The sequence below is a fragment of the Mustela nigripes genome, chromosome 3 (genome assembly GCF_022355385.1).
Source record: "Mustela nigripes isolate SB6536 chromosome 3, MUSNIG.SB6536, whole genome shotgun sequence".
In the NCBI taxonomy this organism is placed as follows: Eukaryota; Metazoa; Chordata; class Mammalia; order Carnivora; family Mustelidae; genus Mustela; species Mustela nigripes.
Window position 1 is genome coordinate 27,627,863 of NC_081559.1, and position 22,939 is coordinate 27,650,801.

At 56.1% G+C, this 22,939-nt stretch overlaps 1 protein-coding gene across 5 annotated transcripts in view; it reads right to left on the reverse strand.

Moving 5' to 3' along the window:
* Nucleotides 1-22,939, reverse strand: part of TNS1 (tensin 1) — a 180,067-nt gene that overhangs the window by 83,633 nt on the left and 73,495 nt on the right. For 4 of the 5 annotated variants that reach the window (XM_059393448.1, XM_059393451.1, XM_059393447.1 and 1 more), the window contains 7 exons: nt 13,705-13,746; nt 12,641-12,691; nt 6,829-6,878; nt 4,418-4,589; nt 2,218-2,268; nt 972-1,094; nt 481-545 (listed from right to left, as the gene is read on the reverse strand). In XM_059393448.1, coding sequence (XP_059249431.1) covers nt 481-545; nt 972-1,094; nt 2,218-2,268; nt 4,418-4,585 — 407 coding nt within the window. In that variant the 5' untranslated portion in view covers nt 4,586-4,589; nt 6,829-6,878; nt 12,641-12,691; nt 13,705-13,746. Of the gene's footprint in view, nt 1-480; nt 546-971; nt 1,095-2,217; nt 2,269-4,417; nt 4,590-6,556; nt 6,649-6,828; nt 6,879-12,640; nt 12,692-13,704; nt 13,747-22,939 lie in introns of those variants that run through there. The other variant, XM_059393449.1, reaches the window with a different exon arrangement.

Below are 22,939 nucleotides of genomic sequence, written 5' to 3' on the forward strand. Positions count from 1 at the left end.
GGTCATAAAAAAAAAAAAAGACAGATGATGTAGCCCCTCTGTTCCTAACTCCCCAAGGACATCCCATCCTAAACCCCAAAGTCCTTATTGAGGCCCACAAGGATAAGATCACTTCTAGATGGTTCTGCCAGACCCAGATCTGAGCCAGCATTTCTTTCTGACTCCCTCACCAGCTCACTTGGGAAAACAGAAGGCCTTTTGCCAAGGAAAAGTGGCCCCGACATGGTGGTGGGATGGGGTGTCCAGAGATGGGCCTGCCTCCCAAAGCTGCTCCCACCAGTGCTCCCAGTAGAGGGAGGAACTTTCCCTTCTCCCGCCCCCCCAGTACGCACAGCCACCTGCCTCAGAGCTGTAGACTTCGTTCTGTGGGCTCCTCCACCCCATCCCCAGCACCTGTGAACTCCAAGGAAGGGAGAGGCCAAGGAAGGATGGGCAGAGGGGGTTCCCACTGACAATATGCAAAGAACGGGGGGCTCTTACCTGGCAGAAATGTTGCTGTAGTGCATGTAAGCCGCAATAACAACGCCTATCCTGCCTCGGTTTCCCTAAAAGAACCCCAAACACAAAGTCTTTATTTGTAAGTCAGCCCTCCTGCCCCAGAGCCCATCCAGAAGCCTGGAGAAAAGGGGGGCAGTGGCTGGAGAGAGGGGTGTGGTTCTAAGGGAGAAGTGGATGGAGGAGGGAAAGCAGGTCAAGCTGAGACTCAAAGAGAAGAAATACAGCCGGTCATCTACTACCCTTGAGGGCCCCACAAGCTCATTTCTTGGGGGTGCCCCCTGGGACAGAAGCTACTATCTCCTAGAAAGGAGAAAACACACAGACTTGCACGCTCACACAGTCCAATGATACAGTCAGGCACACACACTCATCCAAGGCCACATCCACGCATGTGCACATGTATGACCACATAGGCACATGTGTACACATGCACACACGTGCACACGCACACCCGGCGTACCCCCTACTCTGACCTTATTGTGTAGAACAACGACGTTGTGAGGGTCTGCGTTGAGCCAAGTGTCCATGGCCTTGCAGACACTGCAGATCTTCTCCAGGGCAGGGGTGTGAAGGTCAGGCCAGCCAAATTCCAGTACCTACAGTCCAAGCCATGAGTGAGAAGGGATGGAAGTCCCAAAGAGTGGACCAGAGCTAAGGGGAGGGGGCACATACCCCATACCCAGGGGCCACAACAGCAGCCACCCACCTTGCTTCCTGCCCTGCCCATTAGCCGAGAGGGCAGGCGAGGGTGCGGATGCAGGGGACACCCACCCGGGACCAGAGACCCAGGGCCCGAGTCTCAGCTCTCACATTGCCTCGCACTAGGGCCTCTGGCAAATCATGGCCTCTGTCCTGGCCTCAGTTTCCCCATATGTGTTGTAAAGCCAATGACTGCAAGATCCCTTCCACGTGATTCTGACTCCAAAATGTGCTGGGGCCCCCCAGTACTTCCCCCAAACTCTCCTCCCACAGACAACCCCAAGGTCTGGCTCAGGGACAAAGAGGAGAAGTCAAGGGCCCCCAGCCGGTGACACCTCTTTTCCAGGACCGGACACACAAACCATGGGTTTTCCAGGCCAGCCAAGAGAAGCCTGAAGGGGACAGAGGGCAGAACTGAACAGCAGCCTTCAGGCTCCTCGAAACTTTTAACTCACACGTCATTAAACGGAGAGAGAATTCTTGCTCAGAAGAGCCAAGAGAGCACATCTCATCTAGCCTGTCCACTATCAGAGGTGCAAACTGAGGCCCAGAGAACTGTCACCTGCCCAGGATCACAAAGTAAATGGGCGCCAGAATCCGGGAGCCCAAGCACATCTGTGCAAAGCCCTGCGCTCAGCCTGCTGAGCCAGTAAGTGAAAATGGGCCGAAGGCAATTCCCAGCCAGTTTAAATGCAAAATGCATTTCAATATGGCTAGAAATTCCATAGCTCCAGCCTCACCCCAGAAATACTCTGTGCACCCCAGGGGGCCAGAGCTGGGTAGGAAATCGCTGCATCCAGCTTGGCTCTCAGCAATTTGTATTACAAACACAACAAACACAGTCTTTTCCTTGTTCGAAAGAGAAGATGACACAGACTCGGAATAGGAATAGGGTCGGCAGAAGGGTCTCAGCACTTCCCCCCAGATTCTAAAGCGGGAACCACAGGGAGACAGAGCCCGTCTATTCTCCTTCTCTTCCAGGCAATGGGAAGCCCCCACCCCAGATCGGCATCAGCTCACCTTGGCGTGGAGCTTTGTGATGTCCGGCCTCCGCTCAGAGAGGTTGAAAAGCTGGGAGGAAAAGGAAGAGATTGTGAGATAGTGTCCGCTGTCTTCTGTCTCTCTGTCTCTTTCTCTCCTCCCCCCGCATGCTGCCCTCAGTGAAAATCCTACCCGTGCAAGAGCTTGCAATGGCGTCCCATCAGACACACCCACACACACAAACACACACACACACACACACACACACACACACACACACACGCTGATCGACAAGAGCTCTACAGGTTCTCAGGGTAAAGAGGGGGAGAGGGAAGTATATAGATACAGCCACTCCCCTCAGGGAGCAGACAGACACCCAGAACTGAAGACAAGAAGAGGACCGACGCAGCCTGTCTCGGGTCCCACATGCCCCCTGCAAGGTGAGTGTCTTCATACCCCGAACGGGAGTCCGGGAGGGTTAACTGACAAGTATTTGGCCATCTCTGGTTTCCACTTCCCACGTCAATGTCAGAACCTCATCACCCAAAAATGCAACAGTTGTGCAGCGGGACACCCTCCCTCAGAGGGGGAAAATCGCCCTGAGTGGGCCCTCTCTGACCCTCAACACCCCTCTCCCCGCAGATGCCCTCCAACACCTCACCATGTCCCACAGGATTCCCCCCAGTCCCTGGAATTCCCTTTTCCACCTCCAAAGGAGGGGCACAGAATTGCCGTCTTCCTGGGGAGAAAAAAGGACCCACAGCCTGCTGTGGGTAAGACAAAGGGAGGGCAGCACAGCACAGAGACCCACAGGATCCTGGACTCCTGACTGGGAACAATCTCAGAGGGCTACCAGGCCATTCTTGGACCCCACAAGGGCTCACACTTTAGCACATTAACCAGAGGTCCCACTCCAGTGTCCCCAGTTGGCCAGCTCACGCTGAGGCCTTTACATCTAGCAGAGGGCTTAATCCTCTCAACCACCACAAGAGGTGGGTGGTGTAATTAGACCCATTTTACAGATGCACAAACTAAGGTTTTGTGAGGCAAAGTGCATCAGAGCAGAGCCTACATTCAAACCCAGGACTCTTCCAATGTCTGAATCAGAGTCCTCAACAATGCCCACCACGGCTAGCGGACAGACCTCTGTGGGTTCAGCAGCATCCCACAAAGATTCATATCCACCTGAAACTTCACAATGTGACCTTATTAGGAAATAGAGCCTTTACTGATGTAAGTACTTAAGGATCTCAAGATGAGGTCATCCTGGATTTAGGGCAGGCCCGGGATCCGATGCCTGGTGTCCTTATAAGATGAGATGAGGAGGCACAGAGAGAGCCAGGAAAGAAGGCAGGCCGTGTGTGGACAGAGGCAGAGTGATGGGAGTGATAGAGCTACCAGTCAAGGTCACCGAGGATTGCTGGGAAGCACCAGAGCCCAGGAAGGGGCATGGCCCTCCCAACATCTTTATGTGGACTTCTAGCTTCCAGAACTGTGAAAAAATTAATCCTATCATTTATAGACCAGCCAGCTATGGTCATGTGTAATGTGTCAGCCCTAGAACCGAATATGGCCTCCCACTGCCTGCCTCGGCTCACATCGCATTGAGCCTGCCCCGTCCCATCTGTGGGTCCAGCCCAACCCCACAGGTGCTTCCCTGTAAAGTGGAACCGAGCCCTCCTCTGGGCCTGATCCCTCAAGCCAGCCCTCTGACATCAGAGAACACCACTGGCCCCCTCATCCACGTCCATGCGGCACTCCTCCTGGGCCAGGCCCTGCCCCAGTGCCAGCCACATGAGGTCCCACAAGATGCCCGTGCCACAACTCTGCCCTCAGACCTCAGCTCTGTCACTTTCCAACGCTGTCACCTGAGGCAGACCCCCCTACCCCCACTGCGCTCCAGCTAAACCTGATTTCTAGAGCTAGCTCGAGGTTAAATATGTGGACAGCAGTTAGAACAGGGCCCGCCTCAGAGGGAATGCTCGATAACATGAACTCAGTGCACACACACACATGCACAGACACACACAGAGGCGTGCATGCACACAGGACTCGGGTCCAGGTGCCACATTCCAGCTGTGACACACGCCTCCCAGCAAAGTGAGGCCGGAGAGTGAGTGGAGATTCAGGCCACAAGCAAGGCACATAAATCACGGGAAGGAGAGGGAGTTGGCCCTGGGGACACCTGAAGCAAGGGGGTGGCGAGCAGAAGGGACGGGGGCACTGGGCCCCTCCTTACCAGGTAGCTGCCGCCATGCTTGGACTTGAGCATCTGAGCCACCTCTCGGAGGTTGCTCCGGAAGTTCTCCTCGTTGGCCGTGCTGGGGAAGGAGACGGCGATGATCCTCTCGGTGACGTACACTAGGTCCAGCTCACAGCTGTCCTCCATGGCCCGGCTCACGCTCATGTTTCTAGAGAGACAGGGGGCAGAAGGGGGTCCAGTCCAGGTCGGGACCCAGCTCCGCAGGGCAAGGTTAAGGTAGCTGTAGTCCCTGCACACCACGTGGGGCCCCCAATCCCATCCCAGGAGACTTTGATCTCCCCTGACCCAGAGCCAAGCCTGGGGCCTCCCCTGGCCAGGCCCGTGCAGTCAGCAAGGCCAGCCTGGGAGCCTGGGTGCACCCGGCCGGGGGCTGGCAGGATCTCGGGCCATTTCTGTCATGACAATAGTCCTAAATGCCCATCCACCCTGGCGGCGCTGCCTTCAACCTGTGAACCCAGAGGTCAGGGCCAGGACAGGAGGTAGCCAAGAGTACAGCTCAGCCTCCCGACACACCGTGGCCACCTGGTCTGGCAGCCATCTCTCGAAGCATCCCGGGACAGATCTTGAAGAGGAAGGAGAGCCTGAGCTGGGTGCTCTCTAGCATCCCAGGGCTGAGTAGCAGGCTGCCCTCCCCTTGCTCCCAAGCTATACAGAGGGTGGGGAGTCTTCTTGGGGGAAAGAGCAGCTCAGGTGACATTCTCACCTGGGCTCCAGGCAAGCCAGACCACAGTGCCCATTCCAGCCCTCCCCAGAGGCAGGCCAGTCCCCGCCCTTTGTTCCTCAGCTGTCCCTCACGTCTGGCAGCTCCCACCACCTGCCTAGGCTATTTCTTGGCAGTGGCCTCTGTGATCTTGAAGGACCCAGGGAGCAGAGGGCACTGAGTCTTTGCTGCTGCCATGGCAGGGGGTCCCCAGAGACCCCAGCACCATCTGAGCTCTTCAAAGAAGTGGGAAGCCCCGGGCTGGGCTCTGGGTGAGGGGAGGTAGGGCTTCATGCCTTCACAGCTCACGAAGCTTCTCTTCCAGTACGAGGACCCAGGAAGGGGCAATGGGTCTCTGCACACTGAAATTCCATCCCGAGGCATACCTGAGGCTTCTGGGGGCACCTCGCACCTTCCCACCCCTACACTTTTCTACCCTATCCCCAACCCCCTACTGTCTCACTTGCCCTCTCTATCCAATGTGGGCCACACTCATATTTCCTTTTGGGAATCTTCCACTACGGCAGTGTAAAGGAAAGACTGGGGGAGCATCGAAGAAATGCCAGCAGGATATTTCAAGGAACAAGACAGCACTGGCAGAATCCAGATGTCCATCAGGATCAACTCTGAGTCCAAGCGTGTATCGAGGGCTTGGAGCTAGGGGAGCCAAGGGTGATGTATGACTTCTCCATGGTAGCAAGGAGAGGAGCCAAGTGGCAGAGGTGCCAGTGGGCTGTGGCAAGGAGCCCAGTTTGAATTTGACCTCTGAGCCCCCACCATCCTTTGTCCCTAAGATAAGGTTCTCACTGCAGCCTTGGGGGGGGGGGGGGGGGGGATATGTCCAAGGCAGAACAGCACCACCGCCTGGACAATTCCAGCATCGCACCCTGCACCCACCCACCCCAAGGTGGTTCTCGGGGCAAGGGAAGAAGGGGATCCTCTAAAAGGCCCCCCTGTCTGTGGGCCGCCGGGCCACAACCGGCTGAGGGCTTTAGCTACACATCAGCCCTCTCTGGCTGGGGCTCCATTTCTCCAGGGCCAGATTCTCAGTCATCTCGGGAGCCTCAGGAGTGGAGGGGAGGCAGAAAGGGAAAAGCCTGAGCCAGAAAACCACAGAACCCGGACACAAGGAAAAGAGATTCTGGATCAGCAAGACCCCGAGTCTTCATGCATCCCCTCCCCCAGCCCCTGCCAGCCAGCCAGCCAGCCAGAGAACTTTCCTTTTAGAAATAGCCCTCCAACACCAAAAACCCCTGCCCACAAAAAGGACCTAGACCTAGCACAGGCCTTGACGCCTGCCAGTCCCGAAGGCACACCCAGGTCTTGCCTCTTGGTAGCTGCGTGACCTTTAACAAGTCACCTCACCTCCCTGAGACTCAGTTTCTTCATCTGCGGAACGGAAACAAAACACTTACCTTGCAAGATTGTTGCAAGGACTAGATGAGATCGTGCAGGGACCATAAAGAATCCAGCTCAAGGCCTGGCTTCAAGCTAAAACTCAAAACATGAGCATTTCCAAATGGGCAGCTACTGGCATCCTCTCCCTGTGGCTGGCATGTCTCCCACACCCCCTACCTGTGGCTTTATGACTTCGGTCACAGAAACCCAAAGGCATGACTTGCTGGAAACACCCACAGTGACCTCACTGCGGCACCCCCACCCCTGGCCCCCCACAGGCCAGGCATACCTGATGGGCTGAGGATGGGGCTGGACGCTCAGGGTGACTCTGGCAGAGCCCTGGGACAGAGAAAAGAGAAGTGGCATTACAGAGGGGCCCGGCAGAGGGCCGGCCACGGGAGCAGTCAGGGCTATGGACAAACACAGATTCCCTTCTCCTCTCTGCCAACATTCCAGCCCAGGCACCCTAACACCCAGGCAACACAGCGACCCAGAGCCAAAAGCCATCAGCGCCATTTCCTCGGGGGTGTGCACGCAAGCCCTCAGAGGGCTCAGCTTCCCCCTCCCTGGGAAAGGAAGAAATCCCAAACGCTGAGCACAGTCTGGGCTGGTGCCATCTGCACGGAGTCCACACTCACAAAAAAACAGTCACTAAGCAGATGGAAACACAGTTCGTCTTGAGTCCCTGGACAGCGTCATAGCAAGTCCGGGGGGAAAAGATGGACCACAAGCCTCAAAGAAGGAACATCTGGTCCAGCAGCCCTCCGCCTGGCTCTGAGCCTTTGTTGGCGACCACCATCCCCCCACATTCCTCCCCCCAAGGTGCTGCCGCTGGTGTGGGGTCCAGAGTAGCTGGAGGAGGTGTGTACCAGCCGAGGCCAGTGTGAGGCAGCAAATCACACTTTAAGGACCCGCTGCCCATTGTCTGTCACCTCCTCAGCTGCTCCCATCCCCAAGGTGGTTCCCTGGCACAAAAGTAGGCAAACGGACCCACACTGGGGTCCCAAACAACCCAGGACAACCCAATGGTGCAGGGAGGAAAGCTCAGGGCTGGGGCCCCGCAGCACCCCGCCGGGCCATCTTGTGCTGCTTGACGCTCTAAGCTTCCAGAATGTCCCACAGAAAATGAGGCAGTCCTTACCGAGCGGTTTGACGATGAAAAGGACGTAGGCATATGGGTTACTTATGCAGTGTTACTGTTCTTACATCTGACCCAATTAAAGGGTTAGAGATACAACCATTATTCACCTCTACAGAAAATCAAGGCCTGCATCGCCTCTGCCGCAAGCTGCCGCCCACCCCAATAGCCACCTCACCTGATGCCCAAAGGCCAGTTTCTAGCTCCCAGGCCCGGCCAGAGCCCTCAGAGCCCACTGGCATCTTCCAAACCTCCCCGTGCCTCCCAGCCTCTCCCAACCTCCAAGCTGCAACCACCTCTTGAAGGAACAGGACCACAGTCTGCCGGGAAGAGGGGAAACTGAAGCAGCGACTCACCGCCCCGCCCCAAGTCCCCGGGGAAGTCGACAACTGGCAGGATTCGCCCTCAGTCTCTGGGTTTGACGGCGGGGGCCCGGAGCAGAGAAGCGCCTTCCAGCCTCTGCCAGGGCCCTGCGGCACCTACCAGGCAGGGGTGCATGGTAGGCTCGAAGGCCTGCCTCCCGGCTGGGCCCAAAATCAGGGCAGCCCCGCAAATGGGAGGGCTCTCCATCCAGCCCCCAGAGAAGGCTGCAACCAGAGCCCCCTCTGTGCGGGCTACAGCTGCCCCACCACTGCTCAGCCTCTGTGACAGCAGCGGGAGGAACAGAGAGCCAAATGGAACTGTCGGCGTGGGAAGTTTCTGTCTCCACAACCCCCTGGCCCTGACGACTTGGGTTTACATGAGTCAGGCATGGGGGCGCGAGTAGAGGGTGGTAAGGAGGGATCGTGTTTGGTTTTCAAGCCCCAAACCGGGCTGTTACAAGACGACCTACCCAGAGGAACATAAGAGACCCGACACTCCATCCGTCTTGATCTCACTGGTCCCTGATTAGGAGTCGCTGAACCTCCCCAGGCCCCAGGCCCTGCTCCAGGCCCCAGGGATTCCTGCTATAAATAGCCCCTCATGTCTCATCTGCTGCCGACCCACAGCTACGCTTGGGGGACTCAAACACTGGAAGCCACAGCAGTAGCTGAGGCTCAAGGTGTGACTTGGGCCACAGGTCCCTACCCACGGAGCTGTGGGGAAACAATGCGATATTGAGACTGGCTTGGCGTGGGGACTGGGGAGCCAAGGGGTGCCAGGAGCCTCCCGGGACCCGGGGTGAAAAGGAAGAATGGGGCAGGAGAGCTGGATCCCGTTTCTCCACCCCCCCTCCCAACGTTACAACACTCCACATTCCTCAGCTTCCCCACCCCAAAAAAGTCAGGAAAGATAAATAAAAACTTGGCCCCAACAGAGTCTGGCCATGCCGCCTCCAGAGGTGATAAGACAAAGTCCAAGCCTCTGTGCTCCCCCAGGCTGGCCAGGGCAGGAGAGGCAGGGGAGGGATCTGCCGTGGGCCATGACCCCACCAGATGACAGGGATGGGAACAGCTGGATGGTCATCCCCTGTTGAATCACTGGGCTGTCCTCTCACTGACGGGGCTTCCTGTTTTCCGCAGAGTTTGGGGACATGTGACGCTTGCTGGCAGAAAGCAGACAGAGACGGGTGACAAGTCTGAGTCCAGTGGACATGGAGACTCACACGCCATTGCGGGGCTAGGGGGTGCGAGCCAGCACGGCCTAATGCTCCAAAACGCACAGGTGACCTCACACAGGTAGCCAGAGACAGGCCCCCCACTGCTGCATACCTCCCCATGCAGGCTCTTTCTGGCAGGCTGGGAGTGAGTGGGACACACAAGTCATCTCTGCTACCCATCACAGTGCTTGAGCCCTCCTCCTGAGAGCCCTCACTGGGTGCCATCCACTATGTGCCCGGCAACATACAAGGCACATACGGGGACCAGGTGAAGTCCCTGACCTCAGAGAACTTCTATTCCATGAAGGAAGACACTCTTATGAACCAACCCATCTGTAAAATGGGTACAGCCCAGCGCTCATGGGATTTCACGAGATCTACCTGTTCCACCTAAAGCTTCCAAGGAAAACTACCAGACGGCTTTACAAAGAGTCCTACAAAGATTTTATTTTAAAAAGAAAAGTAAATTCTCTGTCCTCGGGTAATCTCATTCTTCTCCTGTCTGGGGCTGTCCGAACCCTTTGGCCCCCCAGGCGTCCACTTCCTCCCGGCCCCTCCCAAGACCGAGATCAATAAGACAACTTCAATTCAACTCCCTAGGCACCAAGAACTCTCTCCCTGTAAAGACCCAGATCATGGTCGCTGTCTCAGGGAGAGAACAGCATGAAAGGAAACTCCACCCCATCCCCCCCTACCCCTGCCAAAATAGTGGTCTTGCTTTTCTTACTCTCGGGAAGTTCCTCCTGGTGTCTCACCCCCACCCCTCCTCCTGCAGATCCAACCAACTCTTTTTGCCTCGGTCCTCTTTGCCGACCACCACTCAGACACTCCTGAGCAGCTCAAGGTCTGCGGCCCTAGGTTCCAATCCTGCCTTCTCCACTGTACAGCAAGGAGCGGGAACCTCAGGACTTGGGTGGGGTCGGTTTAGAGCAAAATCAACTGTGTGGGAAGAGTCCTGCCTGCCTTTGAGGTCCACAGACCAAACACAACAGCTCGGGACCAAAAGAAAAGGCGTTTCCTGAGCCCCAGTCCCTAGGGGGCCCAGTTGGGAGGAGGGTCTTTATGAAACACCAGGGGCCACGTCAGGCAGCCAGAAACTGGTGCCCAATCTATGTCAGGGGCCCATCCCCATTCCTACCTTTCCTCTGGGGGCTATGGCCACCCCCTCCACCCCCGCCAGCCCCTCCAGCCACACCCCTTCCTCTCTCCTTCCTGCCCACCAGCCTGGATTTTTCCAAAACAAAGTGCGACACAGCACACTGTCCACAAACCTCTCTAACACACCAGCCCTGCTAGAGGAAAACAGCCATTCCCGCCTGTGAGTCCTGGGCCATGGGCCAGAGCCAGGAAAACAGCTCAACAAACAGGCACACAAGCATGCCAGGAGGCCCAGGGTTGCAACGGCTCAGCCTCTGAAACCGGTCTCCTCACACGGGCCAGACTGCAGGGGGGCCCTAGGCTGGGCGGGTGTGGACTAATGACCCCAGGAGCACCCAACCTGGGACAGGTGTCTGGGAACTTCAAAAGTGAGGTCTTGCCTCCTCTGCAGTACACAGGCCATTCTAGAATCTGCTCCCTTCACTAGACTGGCTAAACTAAGATTCATGTTGTCCCCCACCCCACATCCAGACAGGACACAACCCTTACCTACCGTGGCACACCCAGACACACACACACCCTCATCCCAAATCAACAAAATTTTCTTCTAAAATAACGTCCTGTCCCAAATAAAGGGCCACTTCTTTCTTCCCCAGGACCAAGGTCATACCCACCATGGCGTCAAAAAGTCCTTCATGATGTCTATCTTCCCTCTCTCTTGCTATAGCTTTCCCCGACCAGCTACGTCTGGCCCAGGCTGGAGTTGTGGGAAACAGCAGCATTAGGACTTGGCTTTTAAATGTGCTCAGACTACTGTAAAAGGTTTGGTTCACACAGCGTCCCCGGGTCAAGGGTTCGGAGAGCCGGTAACACCAGATCCAAGCAGAAGACCCAGAAAGGGATGCAGAAGGCCCTCACCAAGTCACTGAGCCCTTTCAAGTCTCTATTTTCCCATCTAACAACTAAGACCAGAGCATGTGCCATTGGGGGTGGGGGGGCAGGAGGGAGGGATAAATAAATATATAAATAAAAACCCAGTCCACCTCCTGGCCCTTAGTCAAAAGAATAGTAATAAGAATGGCTAATATTTATTGAGCACATATTATATGTTCTATGTGCATTAAGTTTGTTCGTCCTCAGTAGCAGGTACGCACAAAAATTAATTTCTGACCCACACCCCAGCCCCCGAAATATCACAGACTTGGACCAGAGTCCCTCCCGACACTTGCACTCTGAGCCCAGGGGACCCATGCATACCTTGAACAGAGCTTTCCCCACTAATTTAGGAGGCATGCTCCCACTCCGGACAGGCTATGCAGCTGGGGAACGCCTTGGCCTCGCAGGGCGGGCCCCAGGGCAATGCGACAGTGGCAGGCTCCCCACAGAAGTGTGGCTGCCTACGGGAGCTGTCTCCTGCGGCCCCAGCACCTCCCTCCGGGGCCCTCCCCACCATGGGTCAGGCAGCTGTCAGATGATAGGGCCTCATGCCATCAACAGCTCCCCCCGTGCCAACCGCCAAAACCACTCCCTGTTCCTCTGCAGAGCAGGGCGGGCAAGGATGGAGAGGCCAACAGAGGGGCAAACTGTCAGAGGAGGGTGGGGAAGAAAGAGCAAGGCCCAGCGCTGGGGGGTGTCTCCCCCAGGGATGTGAGGACAAGCCCAGACACAAGCATTGCTCAAAGTAGGGTCCTGAAAGAGCCCCTTCTGCCCTTCCCTGGGGTCTTTCCATTGTAGGAATCTGCCCCTTGACCTCTACCAAAAATGCATGGCAAGAGGAGCCCAGAGGGCTCAGCTGGCTTGGCCCACCTTCCAGGCTGCTCCTGAATCGAAGGCATTGAAATCACACAGAAGACTCTGACATTTTCAAAGGCTCCGTTCTCCCAAGAAGCCAAGCCTGCAAGACCCCAAGGTCTGATGACCCTGAGAGCCCACAAGTTCTTCTGCACCTTGGCCCTTAGTCCTTGGTCTTACCTTGGTGACTGCTCACCACCACGCCAGGCCTCCAAGAGTTCTCCCTCTCTGCCTTCCCCGCCACCCACCCAGCAGCACAAAGGTCTGGCAAAGCGGTGGGCAAATGAGCTCCAGAGCCAGCCAAGCTGGAAACCAAAGCCAGACGGAGGCCCAGTGCAGAAGTACATGGGGCCTGTTCACCATCCCAGCCCCTCCTCCCCTGCTCGGCCATGGAGCTGAGTGACTCCAGCCCGCCCTTCTGGAAAGGAGGCAAGGGATGTTCCACCAAATGGGACAGGTACGGGACCTTCTCCCCTACCCCATCCCCACACTTACGTCTTCCTCAAGACTTTTCCGTGTGTTTCCACCCCGGAAAGCTCCTTCTCCCTGGAGACAGAGAAAAGGCAATCAGAACAAGGAGTCAAGGAAAGTATTCAAAAGGCACCGTGGTTTCTGACCTCCTGGGTCTGGCAGGGGTGGGAGGGTAAGGGGCTGGCAGAAGGGCCTCGGAGGAACTTAGCTGTTTCTTTAGCATTTTTTAAAAAGATTTTATTTATTTGACAGAGAGAGACACAGCAAGAGAGGGAACTCAAGCGGGGGCAGTGGGAGAGGGAGAAGCAGGCTTCCTACTGAGCAGGGAGCCTGATGTGGGGCTCGATCCCAGGACCTTGGGATCATGACCTAAGCGGAAAGCAGACACTTAAGAACTGAATCACCCAGGTGCCCCTGTTTAGCATTTCTTTGTCCACTAAAAGCCCCTCAGAGCTAACCAACCCTCTTCCCTGTGTCTCCTGACCACTCTCCCGGGAGATCTTCCTGTTCCCATTCTGCACGTGAGAACACTGAGGCACACACAAGCCCAGGACTTGCCAACAGTCGCACAATTAGAAGCTTGGCAGAGGCAGGATCTGAACGCAAGCCCTCTGACCGGAAGCCCACTACTGAGCCCGGGCCAAGGCCAGGAGATGTCCCTTGGCTGCCAGCCTCAGCTTCTCCACTGCAGGACCCGCCCACTCTCTTCCCTTCCTCCGCCACGCAGCCTGGAGGAAACGGGGAAACTGCCTGTCTTTCTGCTAAGTCAGAAAGATCTGTTTGGAAACATCTGCCCGGCTTTCTTGCACTCTGCATATTTGATAAAGAAACCCACATTAAACCATGGGCCTCTCCCACCTGCCTACTTCCCTAGCAATCCATTTCCGAACACATGAGTGAGGTCACGTGCCTGGCTCCCAACGTGACCCACATCCTCATCACTCTCCCCCAAGTTCCTCAAATCGACTTCAAAAGGGTATCCCCAGACATCTGTGTTCACCTTCCCCCCATATCGCCCTTCTGCCTTTGGGCCTCCCCACGGTGGCCCAGGGTGTTCCCCGCCACCCAGCCCACCTGCTGTCACTCACCGTGTCGGCTACATTCTTCGGGGCACTCTCAGTGTTGATGGGCTGTGAACACAGGGAGAAACCAGTGTGAGGCCTCAGGGTGAAGAGCCACAGATTGGCTCTCTCCCCAGGGCTGGTGGCCGCATGGGCAGAATGCCTCCTGAAGCCGGCCCCATGGCATCAGCCCAAGGCTCAGACTTAACCTGGCTCACCCCAAGCTTGGGAGGCAGTTGGGAAAATGAAAAACAATCTTACTGGTACTAGAACCACCCAGCTCGGCAAACCTCACCAAGGCCTCTGACTCAGTGCTGACCCCTCAAAAAGGAACCCAGAGCAGGTAAAAGTCACACCTGTACCTCTGGGCCAGACACCTTCACCCACACCGGCTCATTTATTCACGACAAGAACCCAGGGGGGTAGGTCCCATGAGCTCCCCTGAGCCCCACTTCACAGAAGAGGAGGTTAAAGGAGTGGTAAAGTCATCAACTACTCCTGGTAACAATAGGATTTATACCCCATCCTGGGACTTCAGGCTCTTGGTGTGAAATCACCACAGCCCAGGACAAGGCCTGCCAGAGTCTTAACTTCTGTGGGCTTCCAAGGCCCCCCACCATAAGCCCTGGCCACTTGCAGACCCCAGTGCCCCAGAGCTTGGCCCCATCCAGACCTGTCCCCTAGATCCCCTTGCTTATTCGCCATCCAGCCCTTTGCTTGTGGGACGGCTCCCCTGCCCATGCTCTTTTCCGACGAGCTGTCGTCTCCCCCACAAGGCCATTCTTGGACACCCAGCAAGAAGGACTTCCTCCCATCTTGGGACTCCAGTAAGCCTGCCCTCTGGGCGACGTATCTGGTCCTTAGGGTACAAATACTCTCATCGCGGCAATACGTCTCGTTCCCCAATACGGTTTGGTGAGTCTTATCCCACCTGCCTAAACAGATTCAAAGCAGCACTGTAGGAAGTTCCACGGTCATGTCCAGGGACTGGGGTGGATGTGTAGAGGCCACCAATAACCCCTGTGGACTGAGCCTGTCCCACGAGCCAGTGCCACCCCTTCCCAGCCAGGACCAACAGACATGCTTTCTACTAATGGCATCCTGAGAAGCGGCCTCCTTGGACTCTCCCGTAACGGGAGAGAAACTTCCCCACTCCAGGTCCACTTCGTGCCTCCAGTCTCTGGGGCTCCATTACCAACCCAGTGAAGTGGTTCCAGGGTCCCCTGAGTCACACAGAAGGACAAGAGCTTGACCGTGAAGGTGAGGAAGCAAAGCCTTTGCCAAGATGAACAGGGACCAGCTCAGGAGCTGGTGACTCCGAATAGAAATGCCCACCCTAACCCCATTCCTGGTGAGCCCCTCACCCCTGAAGAAGACAGGGTAATGGACAGAAGGGCCTCTGAAAGGCTTTGCCATCAGGAAGGACAGCAGGGCCAAGATGGGCATGGAGGAAAAGAGCCAGTGGAGGTCAAGGTAGCAGTACTCTTTCAGGAAACAGCCTGGACTCCTTTCCCCCCAAAGCCTGGAGGATGGAGAGCTGAGGTCAAAACTGCTTTCCAAGGCAGCTTAGATAGTGGAGGAAGACAAAACCCGAGAACAGAGCAGGAGATGGGAAGGCAAGTCAGTGGGGCCCTCCCAACCCCCAGGTCAGCCCACCTGGAGCCTGAGGATGGCTCCGGAGAGGAAAAGATGCCACATTCCACCCTCTTGGAAGACCCCAGTCCTCCCCCAAGCCCCTCCTAGCCCCCATTCCCGAGCCACAGGCCACCGGGCAGGGACCTCTGACCCTAGGCTCGTGTCTTCTCTGGGCGGCTCTGGCCTCCAGGTGGGGAGGAGAACCAGGAGAGCAGATCCCAGGGGCCTTCTACATGCAGATTCTACACCGTAGGACTGTGATTTGAATCCAGATCTCTCAACCCCAAACCCCTCTCTCTTCACCAGCCTGCCTAGATGGGGGCAGTCAGAAAGGACAGAAGTGGGGTGGGAGGGAGAAAGCAGAGACAAAGCACTGCCCCAGGCCCACGACAGGCCCTGAAGAGCCTCTCATCCTGCTCTGGGTGAAGCCTCCTAAGAGGCCCGGACTCTGGGCAGAACAGAACGTGAGCCAGCAGCCCCGAACAGCCCTCAGAATCACCTGGAGGGCTGTGGACACACAGGGGACGGGCCCTGCCAGGAGGGTCTAACCGAGTGGGACCTAAGAACGTGCCTTTCTCAAAGGTTTCCAGACCTGGGAATGACACTTAGAAAACCACGGGTCTAAGCGAACAGCATTAGCCGTAACGTCCGGGGCCGAGTCCTAACTCACTCTGATTCCTGTCCTGTGTGACCCCAGGCAGGTCACTTTGTCCTCGGGGCCCCTCACCAGGCCTGCAGGGTGCTGTTTTGTGAGCACCAAATGGGACGGAACACATGAAGCACTTAGAGCGGGGCCTGTCCTTAGGAAGCTCTCGTTAATGTCAGCTGTCATTTCTCACCCATACCCTGCTACACGCTCCAGAGGCCCAGGCCGCCCCACCTTGACCCTCCTGCTCTGTCCGCCCCTCCCCAGTCTAGCACGACGCAAACCGGGGAGACGGGAGCCAATATTAGAAAACACAGGCCTCAGCCCAGCTGGAGAAACTTCCCTCCCAGCCAGCAGCCTTTGAACAGCAGCTCCCCTGCCCTCACCCCTTCCCTAGGCCAGCCCACAGATGCCTGCAACTTACTGGTCAAGGTGCTCCCTGGAAAGGCAAACATTTCCAAAAGCCCATCCAGAGTGACACGCCCCGTGTTTTCCCCGCAGCGTTTGCAGACAGGGCCCAGCGTGCTGGCCGAGCTCCCCACCCCTCTCCTCCCGCCCAGTCCTCCCAGGATGGAAGCCCTCCCTGCTTCCCTGCTTCCCAGCCACCGCCAGCTCTGGAGCTACTGGGAATGAAAAGGGCAAGAGGCAGGTTGCATGAGGGCAGGCTCTCCCCCGACGCTGCCCCCACCTTGCCCCAGGCCCCCGGCGATGCTGTAGGGAAGCTTCTAGAACACCCGAGCTGTGGGTCCAAAGCCAGAGCCAACCGTCAGAGAGCCCCTCTCGGCCTGGGCTGTTACCCACCTTGGACACAACCACGCAAACATGTCCTTTGTCCCCGTGGCACGGTTTATTTTTCTCCTTAGAACTCCTCACTCTCTGGCACACGATGTATTTTGCTTCCTGATCTCACTTAGGGTCTTCCTTCCCTGCTAGCACGTAAGTACCCACAGCCTCCAGAGCCTAGAACTCAGCCTCGCACACTGCAGGCACTCAGCAAATACCAGCTGAGTGAGCCGACCAGGAGAGCCCCTCACTCTCTTCCCCAACCCCCTGACCTCGCTCACCGCTGACCACGCAGCACCCCCGGCCCTTCTGGAGCAAAGGTCTCTAAGTTCCATCTTTGCTTGGATCTGGGCCAGGACACAGCCCATCCTTGCATACCACTCCTCAGAACACCGGCTCTGGGAAGAGCCATCTCCTCCCTCCCTGTTTCACAGATGCGGAAACTGAGGTACAGAGAGGCACGACGCCCCACCTCTCACAGTGGGGTCTGTGGCCAGACTGGGGTTGGCACCCAGGTAAAGGAGAGCCCCCTGCTGAGCTCACCTTCTGCCCCTCGCCTCCGTGCCTCGTCTGCTGGCCCGGTTAGCGGAATGCCTCCCTGCGGGCACTCCTCTTCCCTCCCCCTTAGGCTCGGCTGCAGAAGGATATGGCCCATGGAACCCAGACAGAGACAGCACCCCCACATCTAGACCAGGACACCTAAGCCCAGGACAAAGTCTTTGGCTTTTTTTTTTTTTAAGATTTTATGTACTTATTTGTGAGACAGCAAGAGGGAGAAAGCCAAGGAGAAGGCAGAGGGAGAGGGAGAAGCAGACTCCCCGCAGAGCAGGGAGCCAGAGACGAGGCTCGATCCCAGGACCCTGAGACCATGACCTGAGCTGAAGGCAGACTCTTACTCAACTGAGCCACCCAGGCATCCCAACAAAACCTCATTCTTCAGGACCCCAGGCCTTCCAAAGCTGAGGGCAGCCAACGCACAGCCCCACCAGGGGTCTTCCAGAATACTCTTGGCCCCCAGGCAGGACAACTCCAAGCAGGAGGCAGGGTTTGGACCTGGTGTCCCTTGATGGCCACACCTTGTGCTTCCCAGTTCACTCTGCTCTAGGGTCTCAAAACCAGGGACTGGGGTGAGGAGCTTCGGGCAGGAAAGTTCAGGAGGCGTTCACTCTCAGTTTGCTGGACGTGCATCCACACAACGCTGACAGCCAGGCCCCCTCAAGTGTCCCACCCTGCATGCCTCCCCTGCCTGGCCTCTTCCTGCCCAGCTTTGGGAGTGGGGGGGTACCTTTTCATAACAGCAATGTGCTAACAATCACAGTTCCCAAAGTGCTAATGATCTGGGTACAATACCAAGTTCTTTACTTCCATGATCATAGGTCCTCGGAACCGCCCAGGGGAGGTAAGCATGACCCCACTTTGCAGTTGAGATGAAAGGCCCAAGAGGTTCAGTAACTTGCCCAACATTGCACAGCTGGTCTTTGACCTGGCCTCGCTCCATACTGGGTTCATTCTCCTCTCCCTGACGAAGACCCTCACTCACTAAAAGTTCCTCTCGGTCAACAGCCCTCCCATCGGGAGCAAGCTCTCTGTGACTTGGAGTGGAACCTTCTCGGGTCCTCGGGAGGAAGAGACTCCTTCAGTCCACTGCCATAGGAAGAGGAGGAAGTGGACGGCAGTAGGAGACACTGAGATCAGACATCAGCGAGAACTTCCTGAATGTGAGGGGTTGTGAACCACAGGGCGGATAAGGGAAACTGCACATCCTTTGCTTAAGTTTTTTTTTTTTTTTTTTTTTTCCAAAAAAAGACATGCACGCCCCCTCCATGCATGCATACCCACCCCTAACCGTGTGGGCTCAAGGGGCTGGGTGGCTGGGAAGATGCCCAGAGGTTCGTGCATATGACACGTTGGTGGCCTTCAGGGAGGGTGGGCTGGGAAAAAATGTATCTGTGGGCTGCTGCTGTGGAGGACGGAAAAGGCAAGGGCCATGGCGGGGGGAGGGGTAGATGCCCAAGCCCAGGCTAGGGGGAGGGGTCTGGCGCAGAATGCGGACTCGGCCTCCGGAGGAACATTCTGTCCAGAAATTCCTCACACCCTCCTCCCTTCCACCCCTCCCGTCCTCCCCAATCTTGCCCCCTGGGAGGCCTGGAATCCAGGCAGTTTTTCAGGCCAAAAAAGACCCCATGACATCACATCTCCTGCCAAGGCAACCCACTGTGAGCTCACAGGCGGCGCTGCCCGTCAGGACGGGAAGGGAGCCAGTGGGAGCCAGCAGGTAGGGCTGCGGGGGGGCTGGAGCGTCCTCAGCCTGGGGACCCACAGCAGGTTATCCGAGGCTCACTTGCTCCACAAATAGAACCCTAAGCAGATGAAGGGAGGGACTGGAAGCAAAAGGGAAGAGCAGGGATGCACCATTTACTGGGCACTTAGAGGGGGCATGGCAAGGCTGGCACCTGACAGACCCCCCAGTCCGCCCAGCGGGAGCGGGACCACAAGGGTAAAACATCCCAACATCCCGCAGCAGCTGGGGCCTCTCATGGAGCTCTTCGAACCCCTTTGAGCAGATGCAGAAACCAAGTGTCCAGGTCTGCACCTCCAAGCCTGTGTCTGCCCCCTGCTTACCACCCACCCCCTGCCCCGTATTAATTACCACCATCCTGGGAAAGGGGGGAGCTCCTGGGGGTGGGCCTCGACACTGAGGGCGGGGGGCTGGAGAGAGGGTGCGGAACTGGTAGGGCTAGGCCCTGCCAGGCTGGGAAGGAGGCCGATGGCCTGGTTCCCCATGAAGTCCCTTCAGGGGCTCCATCCTCTCCTGGGCAGGCCTAGGCCACCAGAGAAAAAGAACAGGCAGGGTGTGATGGAATGAAATGTGATGCCTGATTTTCCCTGCCCCCCACCCAGGGAGGGGCCTGGGCAAGCCCACTCCTGTCCTCAGGCCGGCCCCAGCTCACCCGGAGGGACCCGGCCCAGGGTTCCTGGCAGAGAGAGGGCAACAGCAGGGGCGGCATGCGCTCACTCGGCCAGGTCACGGGGGAGTACTCCTCCACTCCTCCTTCCCGCATCAGATGCTGTTTTCCCCTCAGCCAGGGCCCTGGGGGTCCAGGCGTCCCCAGGCCCTTCCTCTGTGCCCCTCTGGCCACCATTGGCCATGCTCTCTCTCTACTCCAGCTGAGCGCCCGTGCCCAGCACTCCTCCCACAGCCCCTCCCCACCGAGCCACACCCCACAGCTGGCAGCAGACTCTCAGATCCGGCTCTGGGTCGCTTCCCCACTCAAGGACCCATCCTGGCCCTACTGCTTGGCTCATCAAGTTCAAGTTCCCCTGCCTGGCTTGCGGACTCCTCCCTTATCGGGCCCTTCCCCACACATGCCATGTTTGCTGTTTCCATTCCTGCACTCATCCCAGCCAGGGCCACCAACCAAAATGACACAGAACTCCCTGGTCCCCACTAGCCCCCAGCAAGGGCAGACGGGCCAAAAATATTTACCCTGGATTTGCCCCGGCTCCCAACAGGCTCAGTAACTCATACCAGGGCCCTGCCCCCTCTCTGTTTCAGCTCTCCCTCCTCCTCCCCTCCTCTCTTCCATTTGCTCAAACCTTAAACTAGACCTGGAACAAGAGACAGACTTCCTCAACTACCACAGCACAGACTGATTGCTTCCTTCCCAGGCCCCCAAGGCCACCTTTGGTCAGAAGCCCCCATACAGGCACTAATTGTTTTCCATCTGACACTTCTCTCTTTCTCCCCCATTGAACAAGGCTCTCAAAGGCTTCTCTTCACCTGACTTGGGTCTCTCCTAATGGAGATCCCCGGATGGTGGTCAGCACATTCATGGATGCCTTGACCTCCAGGAACCATGTCCTTTCACAGCCCAGTCTACAGGCGGGACTTCCACCAGTCCCCCCAAAGAGAAGGAACTCGCCAGGAACACTCGCCTTATACCGAGTACGTGTTGGTGAGTATGGGTTCCAGCAACAGACAGCGACTCCCCGCCCCACGACAGGAGAAAGCTCTTCTTTACATCTAAGTCTCCTCCTCTTTGTAAGAACCTCCACTTACCAGGTTCTACTCCAGGGAGCAACAGCAAATCTCCCCTTGCCCACTTTCTCACTCCCATTCTGCATCTGCTCCCTATTTCCCCTCTCCAAACCGCATAGCCCTGTTGCACAAATGCAGATCTTCAGCTTCCCTCGCCACTCTGAGAATCTTCTTTGGAACGTAATGCCCAGTTTTCTCTCTCCTTTGAAAACCAAGACTCTATCGGGCTCATCTCTCCTAACATTGCTCCGTTTTCTAGAATCCTCCCAAAGATGGCCTCTCGTGACATTTGTGGCGAGAAGATGAAATATCATCAGAGCCTAGAGTTCAAACCAAGAAGATGAAATATCATCAGAGCCTAGAGTTCAATGACTGCTAGTCATTCTCCTTAATGGAGGGCAAGATGGCATCGTCGAAGCTGAGGGCTCTGCCCACTTGTCCAGAACATCACATCCTCCTCCTCGTCCGTGAGGCACCGTGGTGCCTTCTTGCCTCACATCTGGCACTTGAGAACCTTGGGAAAGTCATCTCAAAATCTGAAGACCACCACCTTACACCCAGGAGGATGGCTGCTCGCAAGAAAACAGCATTATTCACAACACCTAAAACCCAGAAGTAGCTCAAATGTCCACTCACAGATGAACAGGTAAGTAAATTGTGGCACAGACAGACAACGGAATATTATTCAGCCTTGGAAAGGAAGGACATTCTGATACACATCACAACACAGGAAGGCTTGAGGACATCAGTGCTAAGTGAAATAAGCCCTTCACAAAAGGACACATATGAGTTCACTCACTTGAGGTACTTAAGTGGCCAAATTCATAGAGATACAAAGAGAATGGTGGTAAGCAGGGATTAGGGAAGGGGAGGGCAGAGTTCTTGCTAAATGGGTAGACTTGTCTCTCTCCGCCTGCCTCTCTGCCTACTTGTGATCTCTGTCTGTCGAATAAATAAATAAAATCTTAAAAAAAAAAAAGATATTAAATGGGTAGACTTTTGTTGAGCAAGATGACAAGAGTTCTGGAGATGGATGGGTGACATTTGCACAAGGGCAGGAACGAACTTAATACCATGACTATACACTTGAAAACAGTTAAGGTAATTAATTCTATGTTCTAGTATTTACCACAACAAAAAAAAAATCTAAAGTCAAAAGAATTTTTCAGAGCCTCCTTTTCACCTGAAACAGAGCAGGACTAGAGCAAATGGTGTGTAAAGTCCTCTCATTCCTATGGCTCTACGCCAACCCCAACCCCACCCGCCTCCTAGAAGCCGCACTGTGGCAGAAAGGAACTTTGCAGCCCCAGCATTGACACAGCAGTAGGCACAAGGCAGCTGCTCAGGAAATGTTTGTGGGCAGGACAGACGGACAGAAAGATGAAGAGACAGACGTTTCTCTAAATCCCAGGCCCTGAGCTAGCTAGGTGCACTTGTGGTTGGCGCTGTTACAAAATCCCAATCCGTGAAACTGATATGACATTGTGTGTCAACTCTACTTTAAACAAATGGAGGGAGAGAGGGAAGGAGAAAGGAAAGGAAAGGAAAAGAAATCCCAGAAAAGTCCACCTGGCTGTCATCAGTATTTATATCAGCAGCAAGCATCCAGGAGGTTCTGGGGAGAAAGCAGAACCAGGAATCTAAAAGCCTCTTCCTGACCCAGCACCCCATTACCCAACCCCCCAACTCCCGTGGGACCATGAACAGGTGACCTCGTCTTTCTGAGCCCCACATTGTTCCTCGGCCTACCCAGGTAGCTCTGACAACATGCCCTGACTTCCACAGAATCCACCGTGGGGTCCCCGTGGCCTGATGTCCCAGGAAGGGCTTTGAGAACCACAGGTGTCGTGCAAGTGAATGGCGTCTGCCATGATTGATGGTCAAGCAGGCGGACGGCAGTGCTGGGCCACTGAGTCAAAATCCCACACCCCCTTCAAATAGCTCTGTGGCCCCCTCAGTTCCTCATCTGTAACACTGGGATAATCCCACAGCATCTCTCTTGTTGTGTTGTCATGAAGAATAAATGAGTTTATTTTTGCAAAGCTTTCAGAACAATGTCTGGCAGAAAGTTCCATATAGGGTGACCATCTCACCATTGCTCTGATGGCTATTACGGGAGAATCCAGCCTGGCATTCCCACTGTCCCATTCATCTCTTCC